Genomic DNA, 20,449 nt, shown 5'->3' on the forward strand with positions numbered 1-20,449 from the left:
TTTATATGGATCGATCTGCGCTTGCGCTGTTCACAGAGACTTGGCCTGGCCACAGGAGCGCGATCACGAGAGGCACGCGATCCACCCACACACGACCACCACTACCCAGCCATGGATCGCAATCTTACGGAGGGGACAGCAGTGGCCTGGAGAACAGCAGAACTTTGGGGTGGGTCCTGATAGACTTTTAGGGGCTGGAAGAGGCCCCAGGTGAGTAAAATGTTTCTTTCTTAGGTCGCCTCATGTATCCTACTTTAATCATAATGACATACAGAATGGAAGGTTTGAATTAGAAACAGTCAATGAGATGTTGATAATTCTGACTTGCATGCAGATTGTATGCAGAATGAAACTGGGCCTATCAAATGAACTTCATGTCAATTTTTATTGGCCTGATTCCAAGCTGTATGCAATTTGCATTAAATTTGAATGTGAGCCAGAATTATTTGCATCTTATGGGCCTTCTTTAGTTTGAATGCTTGGCTATAGAACCAGAGGAAAGAATGGTCAAATCACAGCACCCTCTGCTAGAAAGTATTTCAATTGCAGCTTTATTTCAAGATATTTCAACCCCATAAAACCATTCAAAAACAGGAATAATAAACCTCCTCTTTGCCAATCCTTATTACAGTATAAATATATATATATAATATCCATGGTCCAATAAGAACAGCTTCAATTATAGAACCTGGGTTCAAAGTGCATACATTAGGAGATATTGAAACCATTAGAGCCAAAAAAGTGCTATTAAATAAAGCTGTAATTGAAATACTTTCTAACAGATGGTGAGTGATTTGACCATTCTTTCCTCTGGTTCCATAATTTATATTGTGGTCAATGCACATGTTGGGTGGATAGTGCGGCACACAGTCTTTTGTTTGTTGAATGCTTGGTTAGATAAATACCCACCTTCCTATCCGTTGATCGCCTATCATTGCTGTCAAGCTTTGGTAGGAAAGCATCGCTTCAGCACACAACACAATCCAATCCTTTCAACTCTATTTGTAAAACAGAAATGGAAACCGAGGGCCCAATATAGTGTAGTAAGTAGTACCTTTGTAATTCATATAAAATATTTAAGAGTAATTATAGATATACTCACAAACATGGGTTACCAATCAGGTAACCACTATAATATCAGGTGGGGAGAATTATAGCCTGACCCCACTCTAAGAAGTCGTTCTCTGTAGACAGGAAAGATAGTGGTAATGACTATGTATAGATATTTGAACAGAGGGGCCAAAATAGGGTAAAAATGTCTAAAAACTGTTTAAAAAGGGGTAGTTATGGTGAAAAACAGACACGAATTTGTTATTTTTGTATCAAAAAATAACATTTATTAGAAGCTCCACTTTGCAGCACATTTCACGGGTACAGTCCTGCTTCATCAGGCAAATAACGGAGAAAACTATTACAGGTCTGGATCGCAGCCAAGCGCCTCCTCCATGCCCATGTGACTAAAGGAGTTGTGGTTCAGGCTCACTGGGTGGTGGAAAGTGTAGAAGGAACTTAAAGAACAACTATCAAAGAAACTGTTCTTCTGTAAACCCTACATACCCATAGAGCTTTTAGCCAGTAACACTAGAAAGTTTTTCAGAGGTCTCATCACAGCCTGTGTGAAAAAATGCCTTGTTTACCAACTGTTTGTAGCATTTTGTGTTGGCATTGGGCTACAGGCTAGTACTATAACATGTAGCTAGCTAGGTTACACTTCTCTGTCACTATTCGCAGAGGAAAAGTTTATTGTTTGCTTCTGCCCTGACTGCTTTCTCACAGATCATATGAGAATAGCTGAGGGATTGAGGGATTTTTAGATACAGAGAAGAATCTGAAAAGAAGGACCTACTTTTTCCTCACTTGGAATCCCCCCCCCCCCCCCCCCCCGTCAGAATGAGATCTCCCGGGCTGTAAAGTGTTTACTTTACACTGAGAGACAGAGAGAGAGAGAGAGAGAGAGAGAGAGAGAGAGAGAGAGAGAGAGAGAGAGAGAGAGACAGGATCAGGCACACAAAAGCTGCAGCTGATGATTATTTACACACATTTGAAGCTATATTTCTGCTTTCTATCATTGTAAACACATTTTACTAACATGTATTACAGTCAGTGAAGATTGTTTCTGTATGGTGGATGTGCTGGACACAGTCCTCCATAGTAATGCCCACAGTAAAAACTGTTCTATGTAAATGTCATATTTTCTTCACATAAAATATGAAAAGATGAAACAAAGCCTTTGTATTGCTATTTGCTAGTAATTACTGGAAATATATGTGGCATTTAAAATGTTAGTGAACTTTGATAGCTGTCCTATAAGGATACCAAGGAAGAGAAGAGGACCTATGAACATGTGACTACATATTTTTTTTTACTTTTTTTTACTTTGTTTTATGATTACCGTACTTATTGTTCTATTAAAGTCAGGTAAGCAAACTGTGCATGACTTTGGGTTTAAATGTAGGTGTTTTCAGTAACTTATCAGTAAAAAAAATGTAGCAATTACTTAGCGTGAATTTTAGTTCAAATTAATAAAAATGTCAGATTGGCAGTTGATAGATTTCTTAGCAGGAGACTTTGGAGTGTTGTAAGAAGCTGTTTTCATCATTTGTCTGTATAAGTGTCTGTTCTGACTTCAGGTGCATACTGATGAATAGAGCAGCTCATTTTTCATCCTAAATATGCATTATTACTTTGGCACCATTGCATCTTATGAGAATTTTCTGGGTCATTGCTTGAGCCAAGCCTCCCAAAGGTCAAGGCACATTTTTCCCTCTATTATTATATAGGTATACAAATTCTCATGTGAGTCCAGTGTTTGATAAATAGTGGGATTGAGAGTGCTGATTTTATTTTGTATGCTTTAAACGTGTTCTGCTTTTCTATTTTCTTTTTTTTTACCCTTTAATACATTGGAGAATCAAAGGAGCTGAAAAGGGAAATAATGGAAAGAGGAGATTAAAGGAAACAGAGGTCAGAAATGAAGGATTACCATAGCACGACAATACGCTGTTGTGTACCATGCTATGCCTTCAATGTCAGTTAGGACTATGCAAGGGCTCTGTGAGTACAGGCTTATGTCTGATCCATTACAGCCCAAAGTATTGTTAGCAACACAGTCCATTCATTGTATTGTTTAAAGGATAACTGAGTTTATACCTCAAGTTTATCAATCCTAATGTTAGGCCATGTGAAGAGACAAAATTAAAGAGGCACTACAGCTAAATTCAAGCTACTGAGATAACCCTAGTAGCATGTTTCTAATAGTAAGAGCAACAAATATTTAGTAGCGTATCTGTTTACAAAGACCAGCTGGATAGGATGATTTATAGCACCCTTACAGATCCTGGCAGTAAGAGGAAAGTGACGTCCTCCTCTGTTCAACTGTAACAGCTGATTTCTCTGTTCCCTGTGTTCCGAGACAAAAGCCTGTTCTGTAATGCAGGCTCAGTCAGCAGCAAGTACAGCTATCTTAGGTAAATAAACAGGAAGCTGCCTGCTATTTACTTAAGACCTCCCACAGCAGATTTACAGACTTGTTTTACACTAAAGTTATTATTTTTGGAAGCAGGAAATTTGGGCGTAGGAGCACCATCGAAGTTTGGGTGCCACTGTAGGTGCTCATATTAATTCTCATAATAATTTTTTTGCATAGCAGTGGCCATAATACCTGCTATTAAATTTCTGCACATAGCCAATATTGATGGTGGTGCCCAAACATCGGCAGCACCATATATATATATATTTATATATATATATATATATATATATATATATATATATTTTAGGCTGGTTTGTGGGAGGGGGCAGTTGATGTTAGGCATGTGGGGGGGGAGGGGATTTAAGGTTAGGCAAGGGGGGTTAGGGTTAGGCATTGGTAGAGGGAGGGTTCTGTTTGAGAGTAGGGTTAGGTTTAGCTGTAGTAAAATTATTGATATCATTTACTCATATTTTACTAAGGGCTACAATATCAGTAAATTTACCAATATTCTACGATCGGCTATTTCTGTGCACTCAAAGTTCCAGGGGCCCTTTTTGCATATATGCATTAGTTTATGTCCTCTGAAGTGCTTGTTTTTAATTAAAGAATCACACTTTAACTAAACAGATAAAATGAATTTCCAGTCAACCTTATTTTAAAAGTTGAATCCCCAGTCAACTTAAGAGATGAATCAGACCTATGCACCTTTACCAGAAAAGCTCTCATCTGAAGAAAAGCTCTTGTGATCTATTGGGTAAACTATAGGAGTCTTCCCTTGTACATTTTTTCAAGAATTAACAGTAACTTTATTTTTTAAACAATGAAGTACATTGTGATATATTTCATTAAAGAGGAAATCCTTGCAATGACACAAAAATCCACAGTCATGAGAACAACTTACACTCAGCAGGGAGCAAGAGCATGACTAGAATTTGACTGTGTGCTCTCCCGCCCCTTCCATTGCCCTTACCCCCCAAATATAGCAGAACTGCAATAATGGAGCATAGCACTTAACCTGTTTGCAGCGAGAAGGCAGGTCCTTACTGCTCTCATCAGTGCAACTCCACACCGAGCAGCCTATTTCCTTACAGCTACCATCTCTGCATGTCACATGACCTGCATCTGGAGTTGCAAGGAGATAGGCTGTACAGAGAGTGGCAGCTCTAGAGAGCAGTGTGAGGACCTGTCCCACTGAAACCAAAATATGATGCTCCATTGCTGCTGCTTTGCAAGGAGTGGGTCTCCTTAGTCCCCAGGCTACATCTGTTATGGCAGGGGTCATGGGGGGCTATGGTGCCGAGAAGGCTTTCTCTGGTCCCTGGGTTTCCATCCTTTATTACATTGGCAGGTCCCAACTGCTGTGATAGTGGCGAAGATCCTGCACCTGTGTTTTCCAAAATGTCTACCAATCCAACTCATTCCAGACTTAGCTATATGGTAAGGTAAATAGACCACTACATACTTACCATTCCCTTGACCAGAAGTAAAAAAAAAAACACTCAGACATAGGTGTTAGTTAATTCTATCTATCTATCTATCTATCTATCTATCTATCTATCTATCTATCCGTACATACCATCATAGATACATACATAGGATAGGAAGGAAGCTCCTGTGGTTCATACCAGCAGCGCTTTTTACATTGACCTTTTTAAACCTGTCCAGCTAGAACATTTAAAGCACTTGCTAACTACAATCCTATTTATTTTTTTTCTCACATTCCATAACTGTACAGCATTTAGAATGACAGAACTCCATACATTATCCATTCCTATCCACAAAATAAAGTAGGCTATGTGTTTTCCTACTTAAAATGCAGACCCCATTCAGAAAATACTGAATACTGAATTTGAATGTACACTAACAATGGCATTTACCATAGAATGTTAGGAATCCCTTCTGTGAAAGGAATCCTGTTAGAGATCCTCCATATGTCCTCTGCTATTGAGATCCGGGGTCACTCGGCAAGAGCAAAGCCACACTAGAGCTCTCAGAGTGTACATCCTTTTACAAATGATAAATATCAAAATAACAATTCAAAATACCTAAAGGACTTTTTTTTTAAGGAACTCCACCTGTCTAAAATGAGACATTCTGGAAATGGAGCGCTTTCAGTACTTTTATGAATCTAAGAAAAAGTCTTTTTCAGAAGTTTAATTGTAACGTCTCGTCTTTTGAAGGTTCCTCTGGCGGCAGAGATTTGGGGTATTGTAAAGCGGCAGACACTTGCAGACCTTTATCACTGCGCTCTTGTGTGCAGCAAAGCAGACCTGCTAGCACAACCCATTGCTTTTGTGGTACAAGGTCACTCTAATTTCCTCCCTCTGGTTTTCATATTCCCACAAGGACGACTAATGCAAGTGCTATCATATCCCGACACAATGAAATGTGGAAACAGGCTTGTATTTCTTTATTCTGCTCTCCCTTCTCTCTTTTTTTCCCCAACAATGGCTGAACTGGTCAGTGCAGACATATCAGCTAAACTTTTAACTCCTTCAGAACTGTTTAGATAGGTGGTTTTTTAAGAATTCATTTTTTTACTGAGCCACGGAACCAACATTTACATCAGTCAACCAACCAAATTTCTCTATGTTGTTTTAAACAATTTGTAATCGATTGTACATTTGAAAATTGAGTAGGGGATCAAACCAAAGGCGTAGCAATAGGGGATGCAGAGGTTGCGACCGCATCGGGCCTTTGGGCCAGAGGGATCCTCCCTCAACTGCATTATTAGCTCTGTATTGGTCCTGTGCTCATAATAATCACTTCTATAGATACTTTGAATCGTGGTAATCATTAACAAGCTGTTCCCCACCCCCTTCTTGTACCTCTGACACTGTAGTTGCCGTTGGCAGGTTTTGGTGAGCCGTAACAATTGCTATGTATAGTGTGCATGGGGGGGCCCCAATGTAAAACTTGCATCGGGGCCCACAGCTCCTTAGCTACGCCACTGGGTCAAACAACAGTAGGTAACAACACAACACTGGGATGGACAAAAAACACAGTTCCGGATGAATTCCTCTGTGCCACATACTCATGCAGCCAAATCTATATTGATCCTTCCATTTTATGTCCAGTCCAAGCTTCAGCTAGTTTGGGGCATACAAGAAAAAGAATCATATTAAAGCAAAGTCCCCAGTATCTGGCACAGGTGGGGATCGCCTGATGCCCCATACATGTGCTTGCCGGTTGCAATCTCCCAAAAAACCACAAACCTCCTCCCCTTCCCTGTGCAGAAAAAATACTCAATGAGCCTCCAGCAACATCCTGTAGCTCCTCACAGACTCCTGGCAGAAAGCCACCAGGAGCCCACTAGGAGCCACAGGATGTGGTTGGAGGCTTGGTAAGTATTCAATGGCTGGCAACTTCCCCCCTCCCCCCACAAAAAAAATACAGTTCCCGTTATCCAGGCATGCTGGTTATTTCAGACTTCCGGTTGGCTGAGTCCTGGAAAATGGGGACTTTGCTGTACATTCATACATGAGGTGATTCAGCTATCATGAAATATGAATTTGAATCCTAAATAAATGATATCCACGGGAATAAAGATTGTGCAGTACAGTATTGGGAGGCCACTTTAACCATTTAATTACCAGCGGTCTCTGCCCCCATAACCAGACCAGAGACCACTGGTACAATACTGGTGGAATCTCGACGAATCGCTTCACATACCCGCTGCAACCGCCGTCACCGCAGCACGCCGGGATCCTCCTGACATAGACTCTGCCGTCTCTATGTAGGCAGAGTCATGTGAGCCAGTCAGGAGCTGCTTTTATTGGCTCCTGACCGACACATCATTGTAAGCCAATGGGAGCAGCTTACATTGATAGACACGGCCAGGAGCCAAAGAAATCGGCTCCCAATGGCTCACATGGCTCTGCTGTCATAGAGACAGGCAGAGCCTGTGAGCTGCGATGAGAGACGTCGGTTTGAGCAGTGCGATCGGCAGGGAGCGACGGAAATGGCGGATGCACGCTGCAGGCAGTGATTGAAATCTATGCCCTGTTTTGGTGGGCTCCTGGCTGGCAGGACGTAGATTTCAATCACCTTGGTCCAAAAGTAATTAAAGGACACCTGAAGTGAGAGGGATATGGAGGCTGCATACTTATTTTAAACAATGCTAATTTCCTTGTTGTCCTGCTGATCCTCTGCATCTAGTTGTCCTGCTGATCCTGCTGTCCTTGTTGTCCTGCTAATCCTCTGCAACTTTTTGCCTGAAGAAACATGCGAGTCAGATGTTTGACTGAAGTTTGATGCTTGTTTCCGGTGTGTGATTCAGTCATTACTTATACATGAAAGATCAGCAGGATGCCAGGCAAAAGGAATCGTTTAAAAGAAAATAAACATGGCAGCCTCCCTATCCCTCTCTCTTCGGGAGTCCTTTAAGCATAGATTCTCAACAAATGATGTCTCAAACAATCGTTGCTAACAAAGAACATATTTAAACAAAGAGTGTATTTATAAACATATATTTTTAATGGAAAGATTCAATAAGAATACATTGTTTTAGAGTCCCTGTCCAGAACATCTACTGTAGTAATACTGGAGCTCAGAAAAAAGAAATGAAAATGACTTTGAAAATGCTTTGAAAATATAAATCAGGGGTCCTCGACTCCTCAATAAAATAAAAATGGCAGCATAAGGTGTTTGCTTACTAATCTGAACATTTGGCATTGCTGCTATAGATATAAGTTGTATGCTAATCTGATTGGCCTTCATAACTTACTGCACATTTAAAGCGGAATATAACCCTGCATTTCAACTTTGCTCTAAAACATTATTTACAGTATATTATATGCAACCAGCATTTTTTTTTACTAGACCAGCATTGGAAGGGTTACACAGGGCTTTAAAGTCCCTGGAGATTTCTGCAGACGCATCCGAACTTGAGTTAGATACATTTTGTTTACATAAATGTATCTAAGTGTTGAATGTGACTCATCTCTCTCACTGAGAAGGAGTTGGAGGACAGCCAAAGAGTGTGTAACATTTCTAAATATATACATATAACTAAATAGAATGTAACTATTTGAACGTCTGCACGGAACTTAAAACCTCTGTGTTTAACCCTTCCAATGCTGGTCTAGTAAAAAAAAATGCTTTTTGCATATAATATGCTGTAAATAATGTTTTAGAGCAAAGTTGAAATGCAGGGTTATATTCCGCTTTAACTTCCCCAAATATATTCATTTAATAAAGGGGAATGTTCCTGGTGTAGTTTGAACACCACTTGCTTGGTTACTACTACAGTTTCTATAAATCAAATGTAGTAGGATGACCAAGAGTCACAAAGTATCCCCCCTTGCAGGACAGTAAGAAAATACAATGTAACCTTGGTTTGTATTTTTTGCGGAAACATGTTTGTAATGCAAAGCACTTTTATGTCCAAGCAAATTTCCCCTTAAAGATTAATGGAAACTCCGATGGTTCGTTCCTGAATCTAAAAAACATTTAGAGAAAAATATTTGATACAAAGCACAGTATTGAATAAAATAAAAATGGAACAATTACTTTCACTATAACTAATATACTATATAACAAAATCTATCTATAACTAATATATATAACAAAATCTTTGCTATCGGTTGGCTCACAACAACCTTTGTTTTTGTTTGTGGCTTTAACAACTTCTTCCCAGCCCACTGAATGTATTCCGGCCGGGTGCGCACATGCATGTGTGCATGCCCCAGGCGGCCGCGGGTGTCCGATCAAAGCTACTGAAAAAATAGGATGTTTTAAACGCCCGTTTTGCAGTAACTAGTTAACAGGGATCTTATCCAATGACAGTTGCTTTTGCTTACTTTTGAGCATTTCACAGAACTGTGACAGTTGTATAGTCCCTACACTCAGACCAAGTACAGTTAAAGAGTGAAAATAATGGAATAAAAAAAGTGCTTCATTTTTACAATGATTATGTATAAATTATGATTTAGTCAGTGTTTGCCCATTGTAAAATCTTTCCTCTCCCTGATTTACATTCTGACATTTACCACATGACATTTTATTGCTGGCAGGCGATGTCAGTGGAAGGAGATGCTGCTTGCTTTATTGGCAGTTGGAAACTGCTGTTATTTCCCACAATGCAACAAAGCTCCCACAGTGTGATGTCAGTACCATGGTCCTGAGATCACACTGCAGGAGGGGTTTCAGCACAATATTAGCCTTACAGAGCCCCCGATGATCCTTTGTGAAAAGGAAAAGATTTCTTATGGGAAAGGGGGTATCAGCAACTGATTGGGATGAAGTTCAATTCTTGGTTACCTTTTCTCTTTAAGTACAATCCTGCAGTGTCAAAGGGAGAAGAACCATAAACTCAGTTGTGATGATGTGACGCGCATATACATTCAGTACCTGTATATCAAGATGTTGCTTTTTTATAAAAATTTCATTTTTTTTTGCTTGTCTTGCAAAGCACTCTTAAATGAAGTAACTTGCTTTGTAAGGTTTTACTGTACATGATAATGCAATGCCTGGGTTATCACTGAGGAAGAGGCCCATCTGCATTATCTCTGCCCACACAGGAAGCCACAGGGATTGGGGCGGAGATACAGGAAGTACTCTAGTAGCTCTCTCCAGACATAGAAGCCCCTGAAGTGTACATGGTGTGAGTGGGAAACGTAGGAAGGCTCCGCTGCTTATCTTTTATTGCATGGAGCCAGACACTTCTGATGACTATGCTGGAAATGAAGCAGCAGGGCAGCATTTCGCAGAGTGAAGATTCCTGAAAGATTTAGTATAGCTGGTGTGGAGATGTTCCTATGAAATTTATGCATTTATCATTATGACTTCTTTAATAAAATTAGCAGCCATAATGAAATACTTAAAGCAAATCGTAACTTTCATTTTATTTTATCTGAATGAGTGCATGCCTCCTGCAGTGTGCATAATTGCTACGCACTCTTCTCTAAGTTTGTTAGTGTGAGAGGATTTCTCACTTGCCTGTAATGTACATCCGTGACTTTGATTATAACTGTAGCTGTAGCTACAGCAACAATATTGTAACATGCTTTAAAGCAAATGTCAAGCTAAAAAAAAACCCACATAGACTGGTACAGTATATTAAATCAATTCATTCTGTAACATTAACGCCACTCCTGCAACTCTCTTTCCTGATATTTTCATCTTCAAAGTTCCGAGGTTTCATTCTAAAGATGGCCGCGACCTCTGGAGTTCTTCCAGGTTATCTCTGTTTCCTCTTATTACACACACACACACACACACACACATTGTACTCCCGAGTGCACCGCGCAGCTCCAGAGCGTCCTTCAGTGCACAGAGCTTGTATTCTGGCACGGGCATGATCACTTGCTACCTGAGACACAAAGTAGTTGCAAGCTGAGAGATTGCATTTAGAAGGAGGAGTGAGGGGCGGAGATGGGCAGAGGTAAGGCAGAGCCACAGGAATCAGCTCGGCCTCTTCCTTATTACAGGGATGTTTGACCAAGCTGTTTGATAATTACATGGAGGGATTTCGAGAGACAGGCATGAGACAGGTCCTGTAAAGTATGTATGGCTTAAAGGTACAAGATTCTCCAGTTAGTTAAAGGGGAACTATGGCGAAAAATTTTAAAATGTAAAATATGTGCAAACATAGACAAATAAGAAGTACGTTTTTTCCAGATGAGCCATAAATTACCTTTCTCCTATGTTGCTGTCACTTACAGTAGGTAGTAGAAATCTGACAGAAGTGACAGGTTTTGAACTAGTCCAGCTCTTCATAGGGGATTCTCAGCAAGGCTTTTATTCTTTATAAAGATAATCCCTAAAAATGATTTAAACAATGATGCTGGCCAGCATCCCTGCTCGCTACACAGTTTTTTGGCAGTTTGACAGAGCAACTGCCATTCACTAAGTGCTTTTGAAAATAAATAAATCCCTGAGAATCCCCTATGAAGAGATGGACTAGTCCAAAACCTGTTGCTTCTGTCAGATTTTGACTACCTACTGCAAGTGACAGCAACATAGGAGAACAATAATTTATGGCTCATTTTACTCTGGAAAAAATGTACTTCTTATTTGTATATGGTTGCACATATTTTACATTTTAAAATGTTTCGCCATAGTGCCCCTTTAAATAAAAAAAATGTTACTTTACATTCACTTTAAGACTTCCAAGACTAAACCACAATATCCTCGAAAATAAGAACAGTGACCAGTTATAGGAAGCACTTGCTGCATCTTTAGTCTCTACCGCATCAGATAGAATATAAGCAGGAGCTGTACTGCATACCAAATTGTCATGTTCTGCAGCACCAATAAGACTGAAGCAGTGCATGCAATAGTCAGGGCTGTTTCACCCTGCAAGCGCTTTTTTCAGTGATTTGCTGATCATCAGTGATTTCGAAAGCACTTTGACTATGTAATCCTATGACAGTTTTCACACTACGGCAATTTGTTTTTCTAAAAATCGTAATCCAGATGCATGTAACATTTTTACAGCATTTGCAATTGTGTTAAAAGCAAAGAAATGCTGTAAAAAAAGCAAAATTGCTGTAAAAAATTGATTGCTAAAAATTGCTACAATATGGCTTATCGGTTGCATTTGGCAATTTCACTATGTAACAGCCCTTAGGTGCATTGTTGGACAGCCATAAAATTTATTAAAAAACCTCAAATTTTCTTTAAACTAAATCCTGAATCCAGTGGTGTAACTAAGGAGCTTGGGGCCCCAGTGCGAGTTTTACATTGGGCCCCAACCACTGTATTGATATGAACCCCCCCCAAACCTACCAAGGACAGCTGCAGAGTAAGGAGACCGTTTGTTAAGGATTACTATTTAATGCACATATAGAGGTGTTAATTACCAGCATAGCACCAATGAAAAGATAATAAGATAGATGAAGGTGGGCCCCCAATCTTTGCATCCCCTATAGCTGTGCCACTGCCTGAATCACTGCAATGCATGGCAGGTAGGAGTCTGTGAGAGAGAGTTAGCTCTAACCACTCTGGGGTAAAGCTATGCACACACTAGACACTCATTGGACCAGATACTCTCTCATATGTGCCTGAAGAAGCGGCTGTTGTGCCGAGAAACGCAAAGGAATTTTGAGTATCTCTTGTAATTTTTTGTTGGAGTAAAAGAATCATTCATATTTGTGTGACTTAAAATTATGAGGTAAGCCCACTTCTACCACTTTTTAAAGTGTTTTTAATTATTTTATATCCTTTGGCACCTCTGTATATTTTAACCCAATCAGGGTTGTGTTTGTTATTCCCGCCAGCACATCAATTTGTCACCTATTACAGTGACCACTTTTGTTAGTATATCTCTCTATACATTACCACTCACAGATTTAAAACAAATACAACACTATCCTTGACTCTTGCTCTTTCTTCCCTATCTCTCCCCCCCCCCCCCCCCCCCCCGCCTTCCCCATTAGTTGAAACAAGTTTGTGTGTCCATCTGAGTTCATCCTATTCTTCCTATTCAGTAAGCCAGCACCTATTCAGTAGGAGTTCTTGGGCAAAACAGAGTACCAAAATAGTGGCTGCAGCTCAAGCTCAACTGAGTCCACCAAGAGGAAAGCGCTATACAAATATTGGAATTATCATTATTGTTATCTTCAAAACCCTCCTTCCAAATGTCCTTTAAACATTTTGTAGCCACTTTTGTAGGCTTTTGACAGGTATAACCATAGGCTTCCACAATCCAAAAAGCTACCCAAAAGCATGACAAAAATTGCATTTAAAATAAACACACAACCAGGCACATGATACACTTAAAGCCAATGTGATATTTCTAATAAACATTAATTTGTCTGGCTATTAAATCGTCCATAAACCACCTGGTGCAAATGCCACCGTGAACTCACCCTAGCCTTTCTGTATCACCCACTACCAGAAATTATCTTGCTTTGTGCAGTAAGAACAGTTTAATGAGCACTTTAGTTTCCATAAAAAGCTGTCACCAATGTTGAGTCTGTGTTTTGCAAGCACTCCTTATTCCCGGGCAGTCATATCAGTAACTTTCCAGCAGGACGACACTTTGTCCTTCACCAATATTTCTCAGCAGCTTATGAAAAGAGCTAACAGCCTGAGACAAGTTGAAGCATATTTGTTCTTGGCAGACATAAAAATATTTGACCCTGCTGCAGACATAAATAGTTTTGCAGATCTTCTATTCCTTTTTGCAACATACAGCATCACCGCATGAATGATAAACAGGCTGTTCAATCTGTCCTGCCACATTCCAAGCTTTATTCCCCCTGTCTGTGTCACCCGCACTTCCTGATAACCTCAGGTACCCATGTGTACTGAAGGATAATTACCTTGTCATCTTTGTCATCCTCCTCGTCCTCGTCCTCGAACATGTCTTCCATTACCTGCGGACACAGAGAAAAAAAATCAGCACTATACTATTACAGTATACAGAGTCATAGCTTTCCATTTTTAAACACTTTGACAGAACTTTATTAAGCTTTACAGTATGGCAACACGATGTCATTAATGAATGTTCAGGAGAGAAACTGGACCAGGAACAAAAAACAACTTTGTTTTCCTGTGGAGCTTACTATTTATTCAAGTTATGGTATAACTAAAGAGAAAATAAAAGAGCTTCACCTGTATACTTTTTTTTCTTGTTATAGATGATTCATCACTCAAAGTAATTGAAAAGTAATTAATGAGTAAAGAGATTTCTGGACATTTAGTAGAGGTTAATTCACTTACTTCAGCCAAATTGTACTAGCGTATTTGTTACAAACAATACAGGCAGTAAACAGATAAACATCTTGGTAGAAATGAAGTAAAGACTGAACACCAGATAATAGTGAAGAAAATAACATTTTACTGAAAATAAGTACACTATCTACACGTGAGAAAACTGCAAATATAAGGTGAACCACAACATGCAACGAAGCACCAGAACCCTAACTATCCAAAGTTAAGTCTCTGTCACACGGAGGGGTTAGTGGAAGTGAATTTTCCACCTTTCAGCTGCTCTTGTGCACCGACTGGGTGAAGCAGGTGGATTCGGTGAAGTGAGCGAATCACGTGGTGCCGGTGGAGTCTGCACCGCTATAGCAGTAATGTATGCACTGTGGATGGGTAATTTGGGGTTCCGGCGATCCCAAATTACTTCCCCCTTCCACTTGCTATGACTCAGAGGGGGAATGGTATTTAATGCTGTCGAGAATTTGAGCAGCAGCAGGGTGAACCACCATTTGTCTCACCCTGCGTCCAACTCATCAGCAACGTTATAAAGGAATAGTCAGGGCAGAGGCGGTCACCACACTGAGTCACATGAGAGTGATGTCACATGTTTTTGGGTGTTTTTTTACTGCTGGGTAACCATAGTACGTGTAGAGCGCTGAAATGCATGGGGTTAAAAACACTGCCATTTGGAACCTGAAGTCAGAAAAATATTAATCCTGCTATCTTCATTCCTTATTAACAAAGTCAGGGGCGGTTCACATTGGGCACTTGCCGGGCGCTTCCCAGCGATCGCATTCGTGTCCGCGATCACGATTCGGCGGAAAATTCTAGCAATTTCAGCATTATTTGCACTTGTGATTCCTGTCAATAGAACGAGAATCACAGCGCAAATACCCCCAAGACACTGCATGCAGCGTGTTGGCGATTAATCGAAATCACAAATGCCGAAGTGTTAATGTATCCATAGGAATACATTAGTAGCAGCGCTTTGCTGATCACCGGCAACCAGCAAAGCACTGAAAAAGAACCAAGTGTGAACCAGCCTTTAGTTGCTGTCTGTCATGCTCAGCTTGGCAAAGGGAATACAAGTGAAACTTGAAAAGTTAGATAATCCTGCAAAAGTCGATTTATTTCAACTTAAAAGGTGAAACTTATATATGAAATAGACTCATGGGATAGTGCACTGGCTCTGCCTCTGAAACAGGGGACCTGTTTTTGAATCTTGGCTCTTCCTGTTTAGCAAGTCATCAGCTATTCAGTAAGGAGACCTTGGGCAAGACTCCCTAAAACTGCTGCTGTCTGTAGAGAGTGCTCTAGTGGTTGCAGCTCTGGGGCTTTGAGTCCAACAGAAGAAAAGAGAAATATAAATGTTCTGTGTCTGTCTGCATGGAAAGCGAGATATTTTTCATTATTCTGATGATTATAGCTTACAGTTTATGAAAACCCCAAAACCAAATTCCCAGAATATGAAAATGTTCAATATTCTAGGCTCTAAGTGTTAGACTCTAATCAGCTGAACAATCCAAAACACATGCAAAGGCTTCCTATTTCATATATTATTTTCACCTTTTAAGTTAAATAACTGAAATACATGGATTTTTGCATGATATCCAAATTTTTTGAGTTTCACCTGTAGAAGAAAACTAACACGTTACAGGATACTTCCTTAAAGTGGACCCAAACCAAACATTTTTTTAATTCAATATATTTAGTTGCACCATTCTGACACATAGAAAGATAAATAAACACTCCTTCAAGCCTATGAGCATTTCAGTGCATACTTTTAACCCTTCACCTTTCATAACTAGGGTCATACAGGTGGCAGCCATTAGCAATTCCTCCTTTGCCGGATACCACCTACTCCACCAGTTTGCCGATTCTGTCCCGGCAATATGAAAGGAAGGGAGGGGTTCCTCCAATAAATGTAAAATATTTTATATTTGTCATCATGCAGCTGAAAAAAGGCTGCTATTTATTATTATAATTTAGAAAATAGATTTTGTTTCTGAAATCTTGTATTTTTAATTTGGGTCCACTAAACTAATACTAAATATGTAAACTAGTACTACTAGATACTGGGGCAATGAAGTATTCCATCTGGTATATAAACTAACAAACTTCTACCAACTTAAAGGGAACCTTAACTGAGCGCTGTTGCGGACCGCAAAATATGCGTTGCCACATATCTACGCGTGCGGAATGCAGCAACGCATATTTTTGCACGTGTTACGGTCCGCAACAGCGCTAATTGCAGTAGGGAATGCGTCCAATAATACGCATGGCGGCTGGCTGACTGGTGAGTCATCAAAAACGAAACTAAGTGACAGCGGGGGACCGGAGGATTTCAGAGCAGCTCCGAGGGCACAGGACAGCTGCAGGGGGCTGGTAATAGCCCCAGGTAAGTGAAGCTCTTTACCCCCCGTTCAGTTAAGGTTCCCTTTAAACATAATAGTGCAACCAACATAGGCCCTACTTCTCTCCTTCCCCCTCCACTTTTCCTGTCCTTTCACAAAGTAACACCTCCCTCCACTTTTCATGTCCTATCACAAAGTAGCACCTCCCTCCACTTTTCCTGTCCTATCACAAAGTAACACCTCCCTCCACTTTTCCTGTCCTATCACAAAGTAACACCTCTCCGTTTAAAAAAAATTCTTGCTGATCCAGGTAATCCCCTATTTTGCTCTCTGGAATGTGAATCCTAGTTAAAGCTTCATTATTTTTAGGATTTTCATAAATTGTAATGAGGATTGTTTTCCCATAAAAGTTATCATGCTGCGGAGGGGAAGTTCATTATTTATTTATTGTTTTTTATAAAGCACCGACATATTACGCAGCGCTGGAGTTCTGGGTTCATTTCCACTTAGCATAAAGCGTAAATAGGACCCTGGTTACAGCCTTGCTTCAATTGCAAACTCTGCACCAGGGATCCCACACATGCCCACTATCATGCATAACTTGGGAATAAGCACACCCCCTCCCCCAAAGACAATTTTGACCCAATATTTTGAGTTCAAAAGTTAGCTTAACTATACGGTACGGTATATACAGTATATGGAACTAGAGTTTAAATAATTTCTCCCCAAATAAGTGTTTGTTTGTTTTGTTTAAATCCTATAAGGTTTCACATTGACTTGCTTAATATTTAATGTAATTTTCTAGGGAGTTGGGGTGTGACACTTGCACATTGTGTTATCATACTGTGAACCCTTACATGGCATTATAGTATTTGATAAACTAAAATAATCTATGATAGGAAAGTAAGTTAAGGCACTAATGGTCCCCTCATAATATCATTGCAACTAAACAATGATACAGCTGCCTGTAGTTGAAACTAAATACTGCAAGGACTGAAGGACTCCTCAACTTTACTCCAAACTACCATATGTTTCAACACTAAAACAGAATCTTAAGAGGGAAATCAGATGGGGTCAAAAGTGAAAATCGAGCTTCCGGTTTGCAGTTTAGCCCCATGTAGATCTGTTTCATTCAGATGTTTCTAGCTTGGGAAAAAGTAGGATTCCAAAACCAAACACTGTAAATAACCAAAACAGGTGAAATATATAATCCAACAATGTAAAGCCCTCCCTTCATGTGTTATAGGCGTCAATTTTTGTAGAAATGTACAATATGCTAAATGCTAAAAGACTTACCAGCACACTTTTTAAATCACCAGATATTTATATATACATATTGTAGGATAGTGCTAAAATGGCTAGTTACTCACTCTACTGAATGAGAGGGAAGAAGTACTAGTCATAGGTACATATGCAACTACGGTAGCTTTTTCTCCTGAGTTTTCTCCTACGAGATAATTGTTCATCTTTGTTTAAAATAACATTCCAGCACTCTGCAATTAAAAAGTACCAAAAAGTAGGTCGACAAGTTCTATCACAATTATTCTGAGTATTTTCTTGCTTGCTGTTGGCTCATAAGACATTTTATTGTTATTATTGATTTATAAAGCGCTAACATTTTCCGTGGCGCTGTGCAAAGTAAGAAACGAACATGGGGTACATAATAATGCAGACAATGTTGTACACCAATATACAAAATACATAATTGGTGACAAAATACAAAAACGATACAAAATACAGAATACAAGATACAGAATTGGTAATGACAGTGATAGTAACTTGATGAATAAAATGTATAGTGATTTCCAAGACACAAAAAGTAGGAGAGAGCCCTGCCCTTGCGAGCTTACAATCTAAAGGAATGGGGGAAACAAGAGGAGGGGTAGTATACAACAAACATATAGAGGTAGTGTGTTTTAGCATATCTAGTATTCCTAGAAGGAAGAATAATTTTGATAGTACTTTGTCACCTACTTTTTGGTACTTTTTCAATTGAAAAGCACTGAAAAGTTATTTAAAAAGAATATGAAACATTATCTCCTAAGAAAAAGTGAACTGAATATTGGCCATTGTTTCAAGCATTTGCAGAATTGCAGATTTGTTAAATATATCGCTTTAAGGTTTTAGGTTGCAGTAGAGTATTGTACTGTGCTAGCCATCAGTAAAAGTAAGAAGTTTTGAATCAGGATGATACCACTGATTGGCTAACTTAGAGTAAAACGAAAAGTAAGCTTTCGGCTTTTTAAGACTTTGTTCCTGTATACTGACAAGATGTTAGAACACACCGCTTATATACACGGGACGATCGGAGGAAAACATTATTTTGCAGACATAAGTAAATGTCATTAGATGCCTTAAAGAGTAACTGTCAGGCTGCAGAAGCTAATTTAAACCTCTATTCTCCTGTGTTAAACAGTTTAGAAGGGAGCCAAAAAGGCATTACTGAAGATAAAAATCTCTCTTACCTTTGATGTGTGCTTATCAGCAAAGCTGTTAGACCCAAGCAGGACGCAAGCCGCATACCATACTGCAAAGCATTCTGGGGCCCTCCCCTCGGCTGCTAATGAGACATTACAGGATAGAGTTTCAGCAGCTTGTAATCAGTCCAGCGCGTAGCACTGATAAATCTCCGGGCAGAGTACACTGCAGGAGTCCGCTATTGTTCCTAGCCACATGGCTAATTAATATTCACTGCACACTGTGTTATTCAGTACGAGCTTTTCTGTGATCAGGAAGCAGGGAGGACATGACGACACATTTGGCTTCATAGGACGACAGACAAACATGGAACCTGCCATGAGCTGTCAGGAGCATCAATCTCTGCATATACTATATAAAAATTCTGTGAAATCCAAACGTGGACAGTGAAATGCATATGTAATGTAAGTACAGCCAATCTTTAGCTACTGATATATGCAGGGGCGTAGCAATAGGGGGTGCAGCGGTAGCGACCGCATCGGGGCCCTTGGGCCAGAGGGGCCCCGAAGGGCCCTCCCTCAACTACAGTATTAGCTCTCTATTTGTCCTGTGCTCATAATAATCACTTCTATAGATACTTTGAATAGTGGTAATCATTAACAAACTGTTTCCCATCCCTTCCTTGCACCTCTGACTCTGTAGTTGCCATTGGCAGGTTTTGGTGCACCGTATCAATTGCTATGTATAGAGTGCTTGGGGGGCCCCATTGTAAAACTTGCATCGGGGCCCACAGCTCCTTAGCTACGCCACTGGATATATGTGTTTATTTTCTCTGAGACCCCTTACCTAACAGCTCCTGTTTAATAGGTGTGGAGTGTTGTGGAAGAAATGGGTGGGTTGAACACTGCTTCCCTCTTCAAGGCCAGGAATGGAAGCTGAGCCCAATAAATGAGAATTGGTTTGCTAGGCAGACCAGATTTTACTGCTTAATTGCTAAATTTTCTGTTGTGATTTCTTGATGAATATCAATCAAGTTAATTTGCATCAAAATGAATCTAATCAATGTCAAAATCGCATGCAAATTTTGATGAAAAATGCTAATTTTAATGCATTAACACATGAATTGCACATTGCACGCAAAAGTATGCAGACCTGTAAGCCATATTTTAAACACAGAAAAACCGTAATCCCAAATTTGCATATGAATGCAAAAAAATGTAAAGCCATTGAAACACATCAGATATATGTGAATTGCAATTTCAAAAAATCACAAACCACACTCGATTTTTAACAAGTGTGAGAACAAAGATGTAAATTTCCTGCTGTTGTGTGAGGCTAGGTCCATGGTAATGCATTGTAGTGCGGCCTAATGGCTGATTTACAACATAGCTAGCTGCACTGTAATGCACCACTTACAGGAAATGCAACATAATGCCCACTGTGAACTTTGCCTAAGACTCCCTATACACTAGTGCAGGGTAACGCTAAAACAATGAATGTCTATGGGACATTTCATACTGAATGCAAAGTGATGTGGCGGACGTAGGCGAAT

At 39.9% G+C, this 20,449-nt stretch overlaps 1 protein-coding gene across 7 annotated transcripts in view; it reads right to left on the reverse strand.

The window, feature by feature from the left end:
* Positions 1–20,449, reverse strand: part of MCTP1 (multiple C2 and transmembrane domain containing 1) — a 980,166-nt gene that overhangs the window by 104,105 nt on the left and 855,612 nt on the right. For 6 of the 7 annotated variants that reach the window (XM_068247591.1, XM_068247583.1, XM_068247617.1 and 3 more), the window contains one exon: positions 13,741–13,794. In XM_068247591.1, the coding sequence (XP_068103692.1) occupies positions 13,741–13,794 (54 nt within the window). Of the gene's footprint in view, positions 1–10,637; positions 10,785–13,740; positions 13,795–20,449 lie in introns of those variants that run through there. The other variant, XM_068247599.1, reaches the window with a different exon arrangement.

This window comes from Hyperolius riggenbachi, chromosome 1 (assembly GCF_040937935.1).
Source record: "Hyperolius riggenbachi isolate aHypRig1 chromosome 1, aHypRig1.pri, whole genome shotgun sequence".
Taxonomy (NCBI): Eukaryota; Metazoa; Chordata; class Amphibia; order Anura; family Hyperoliidae; genus Hyperolius; species Hyperolius riggenbachi.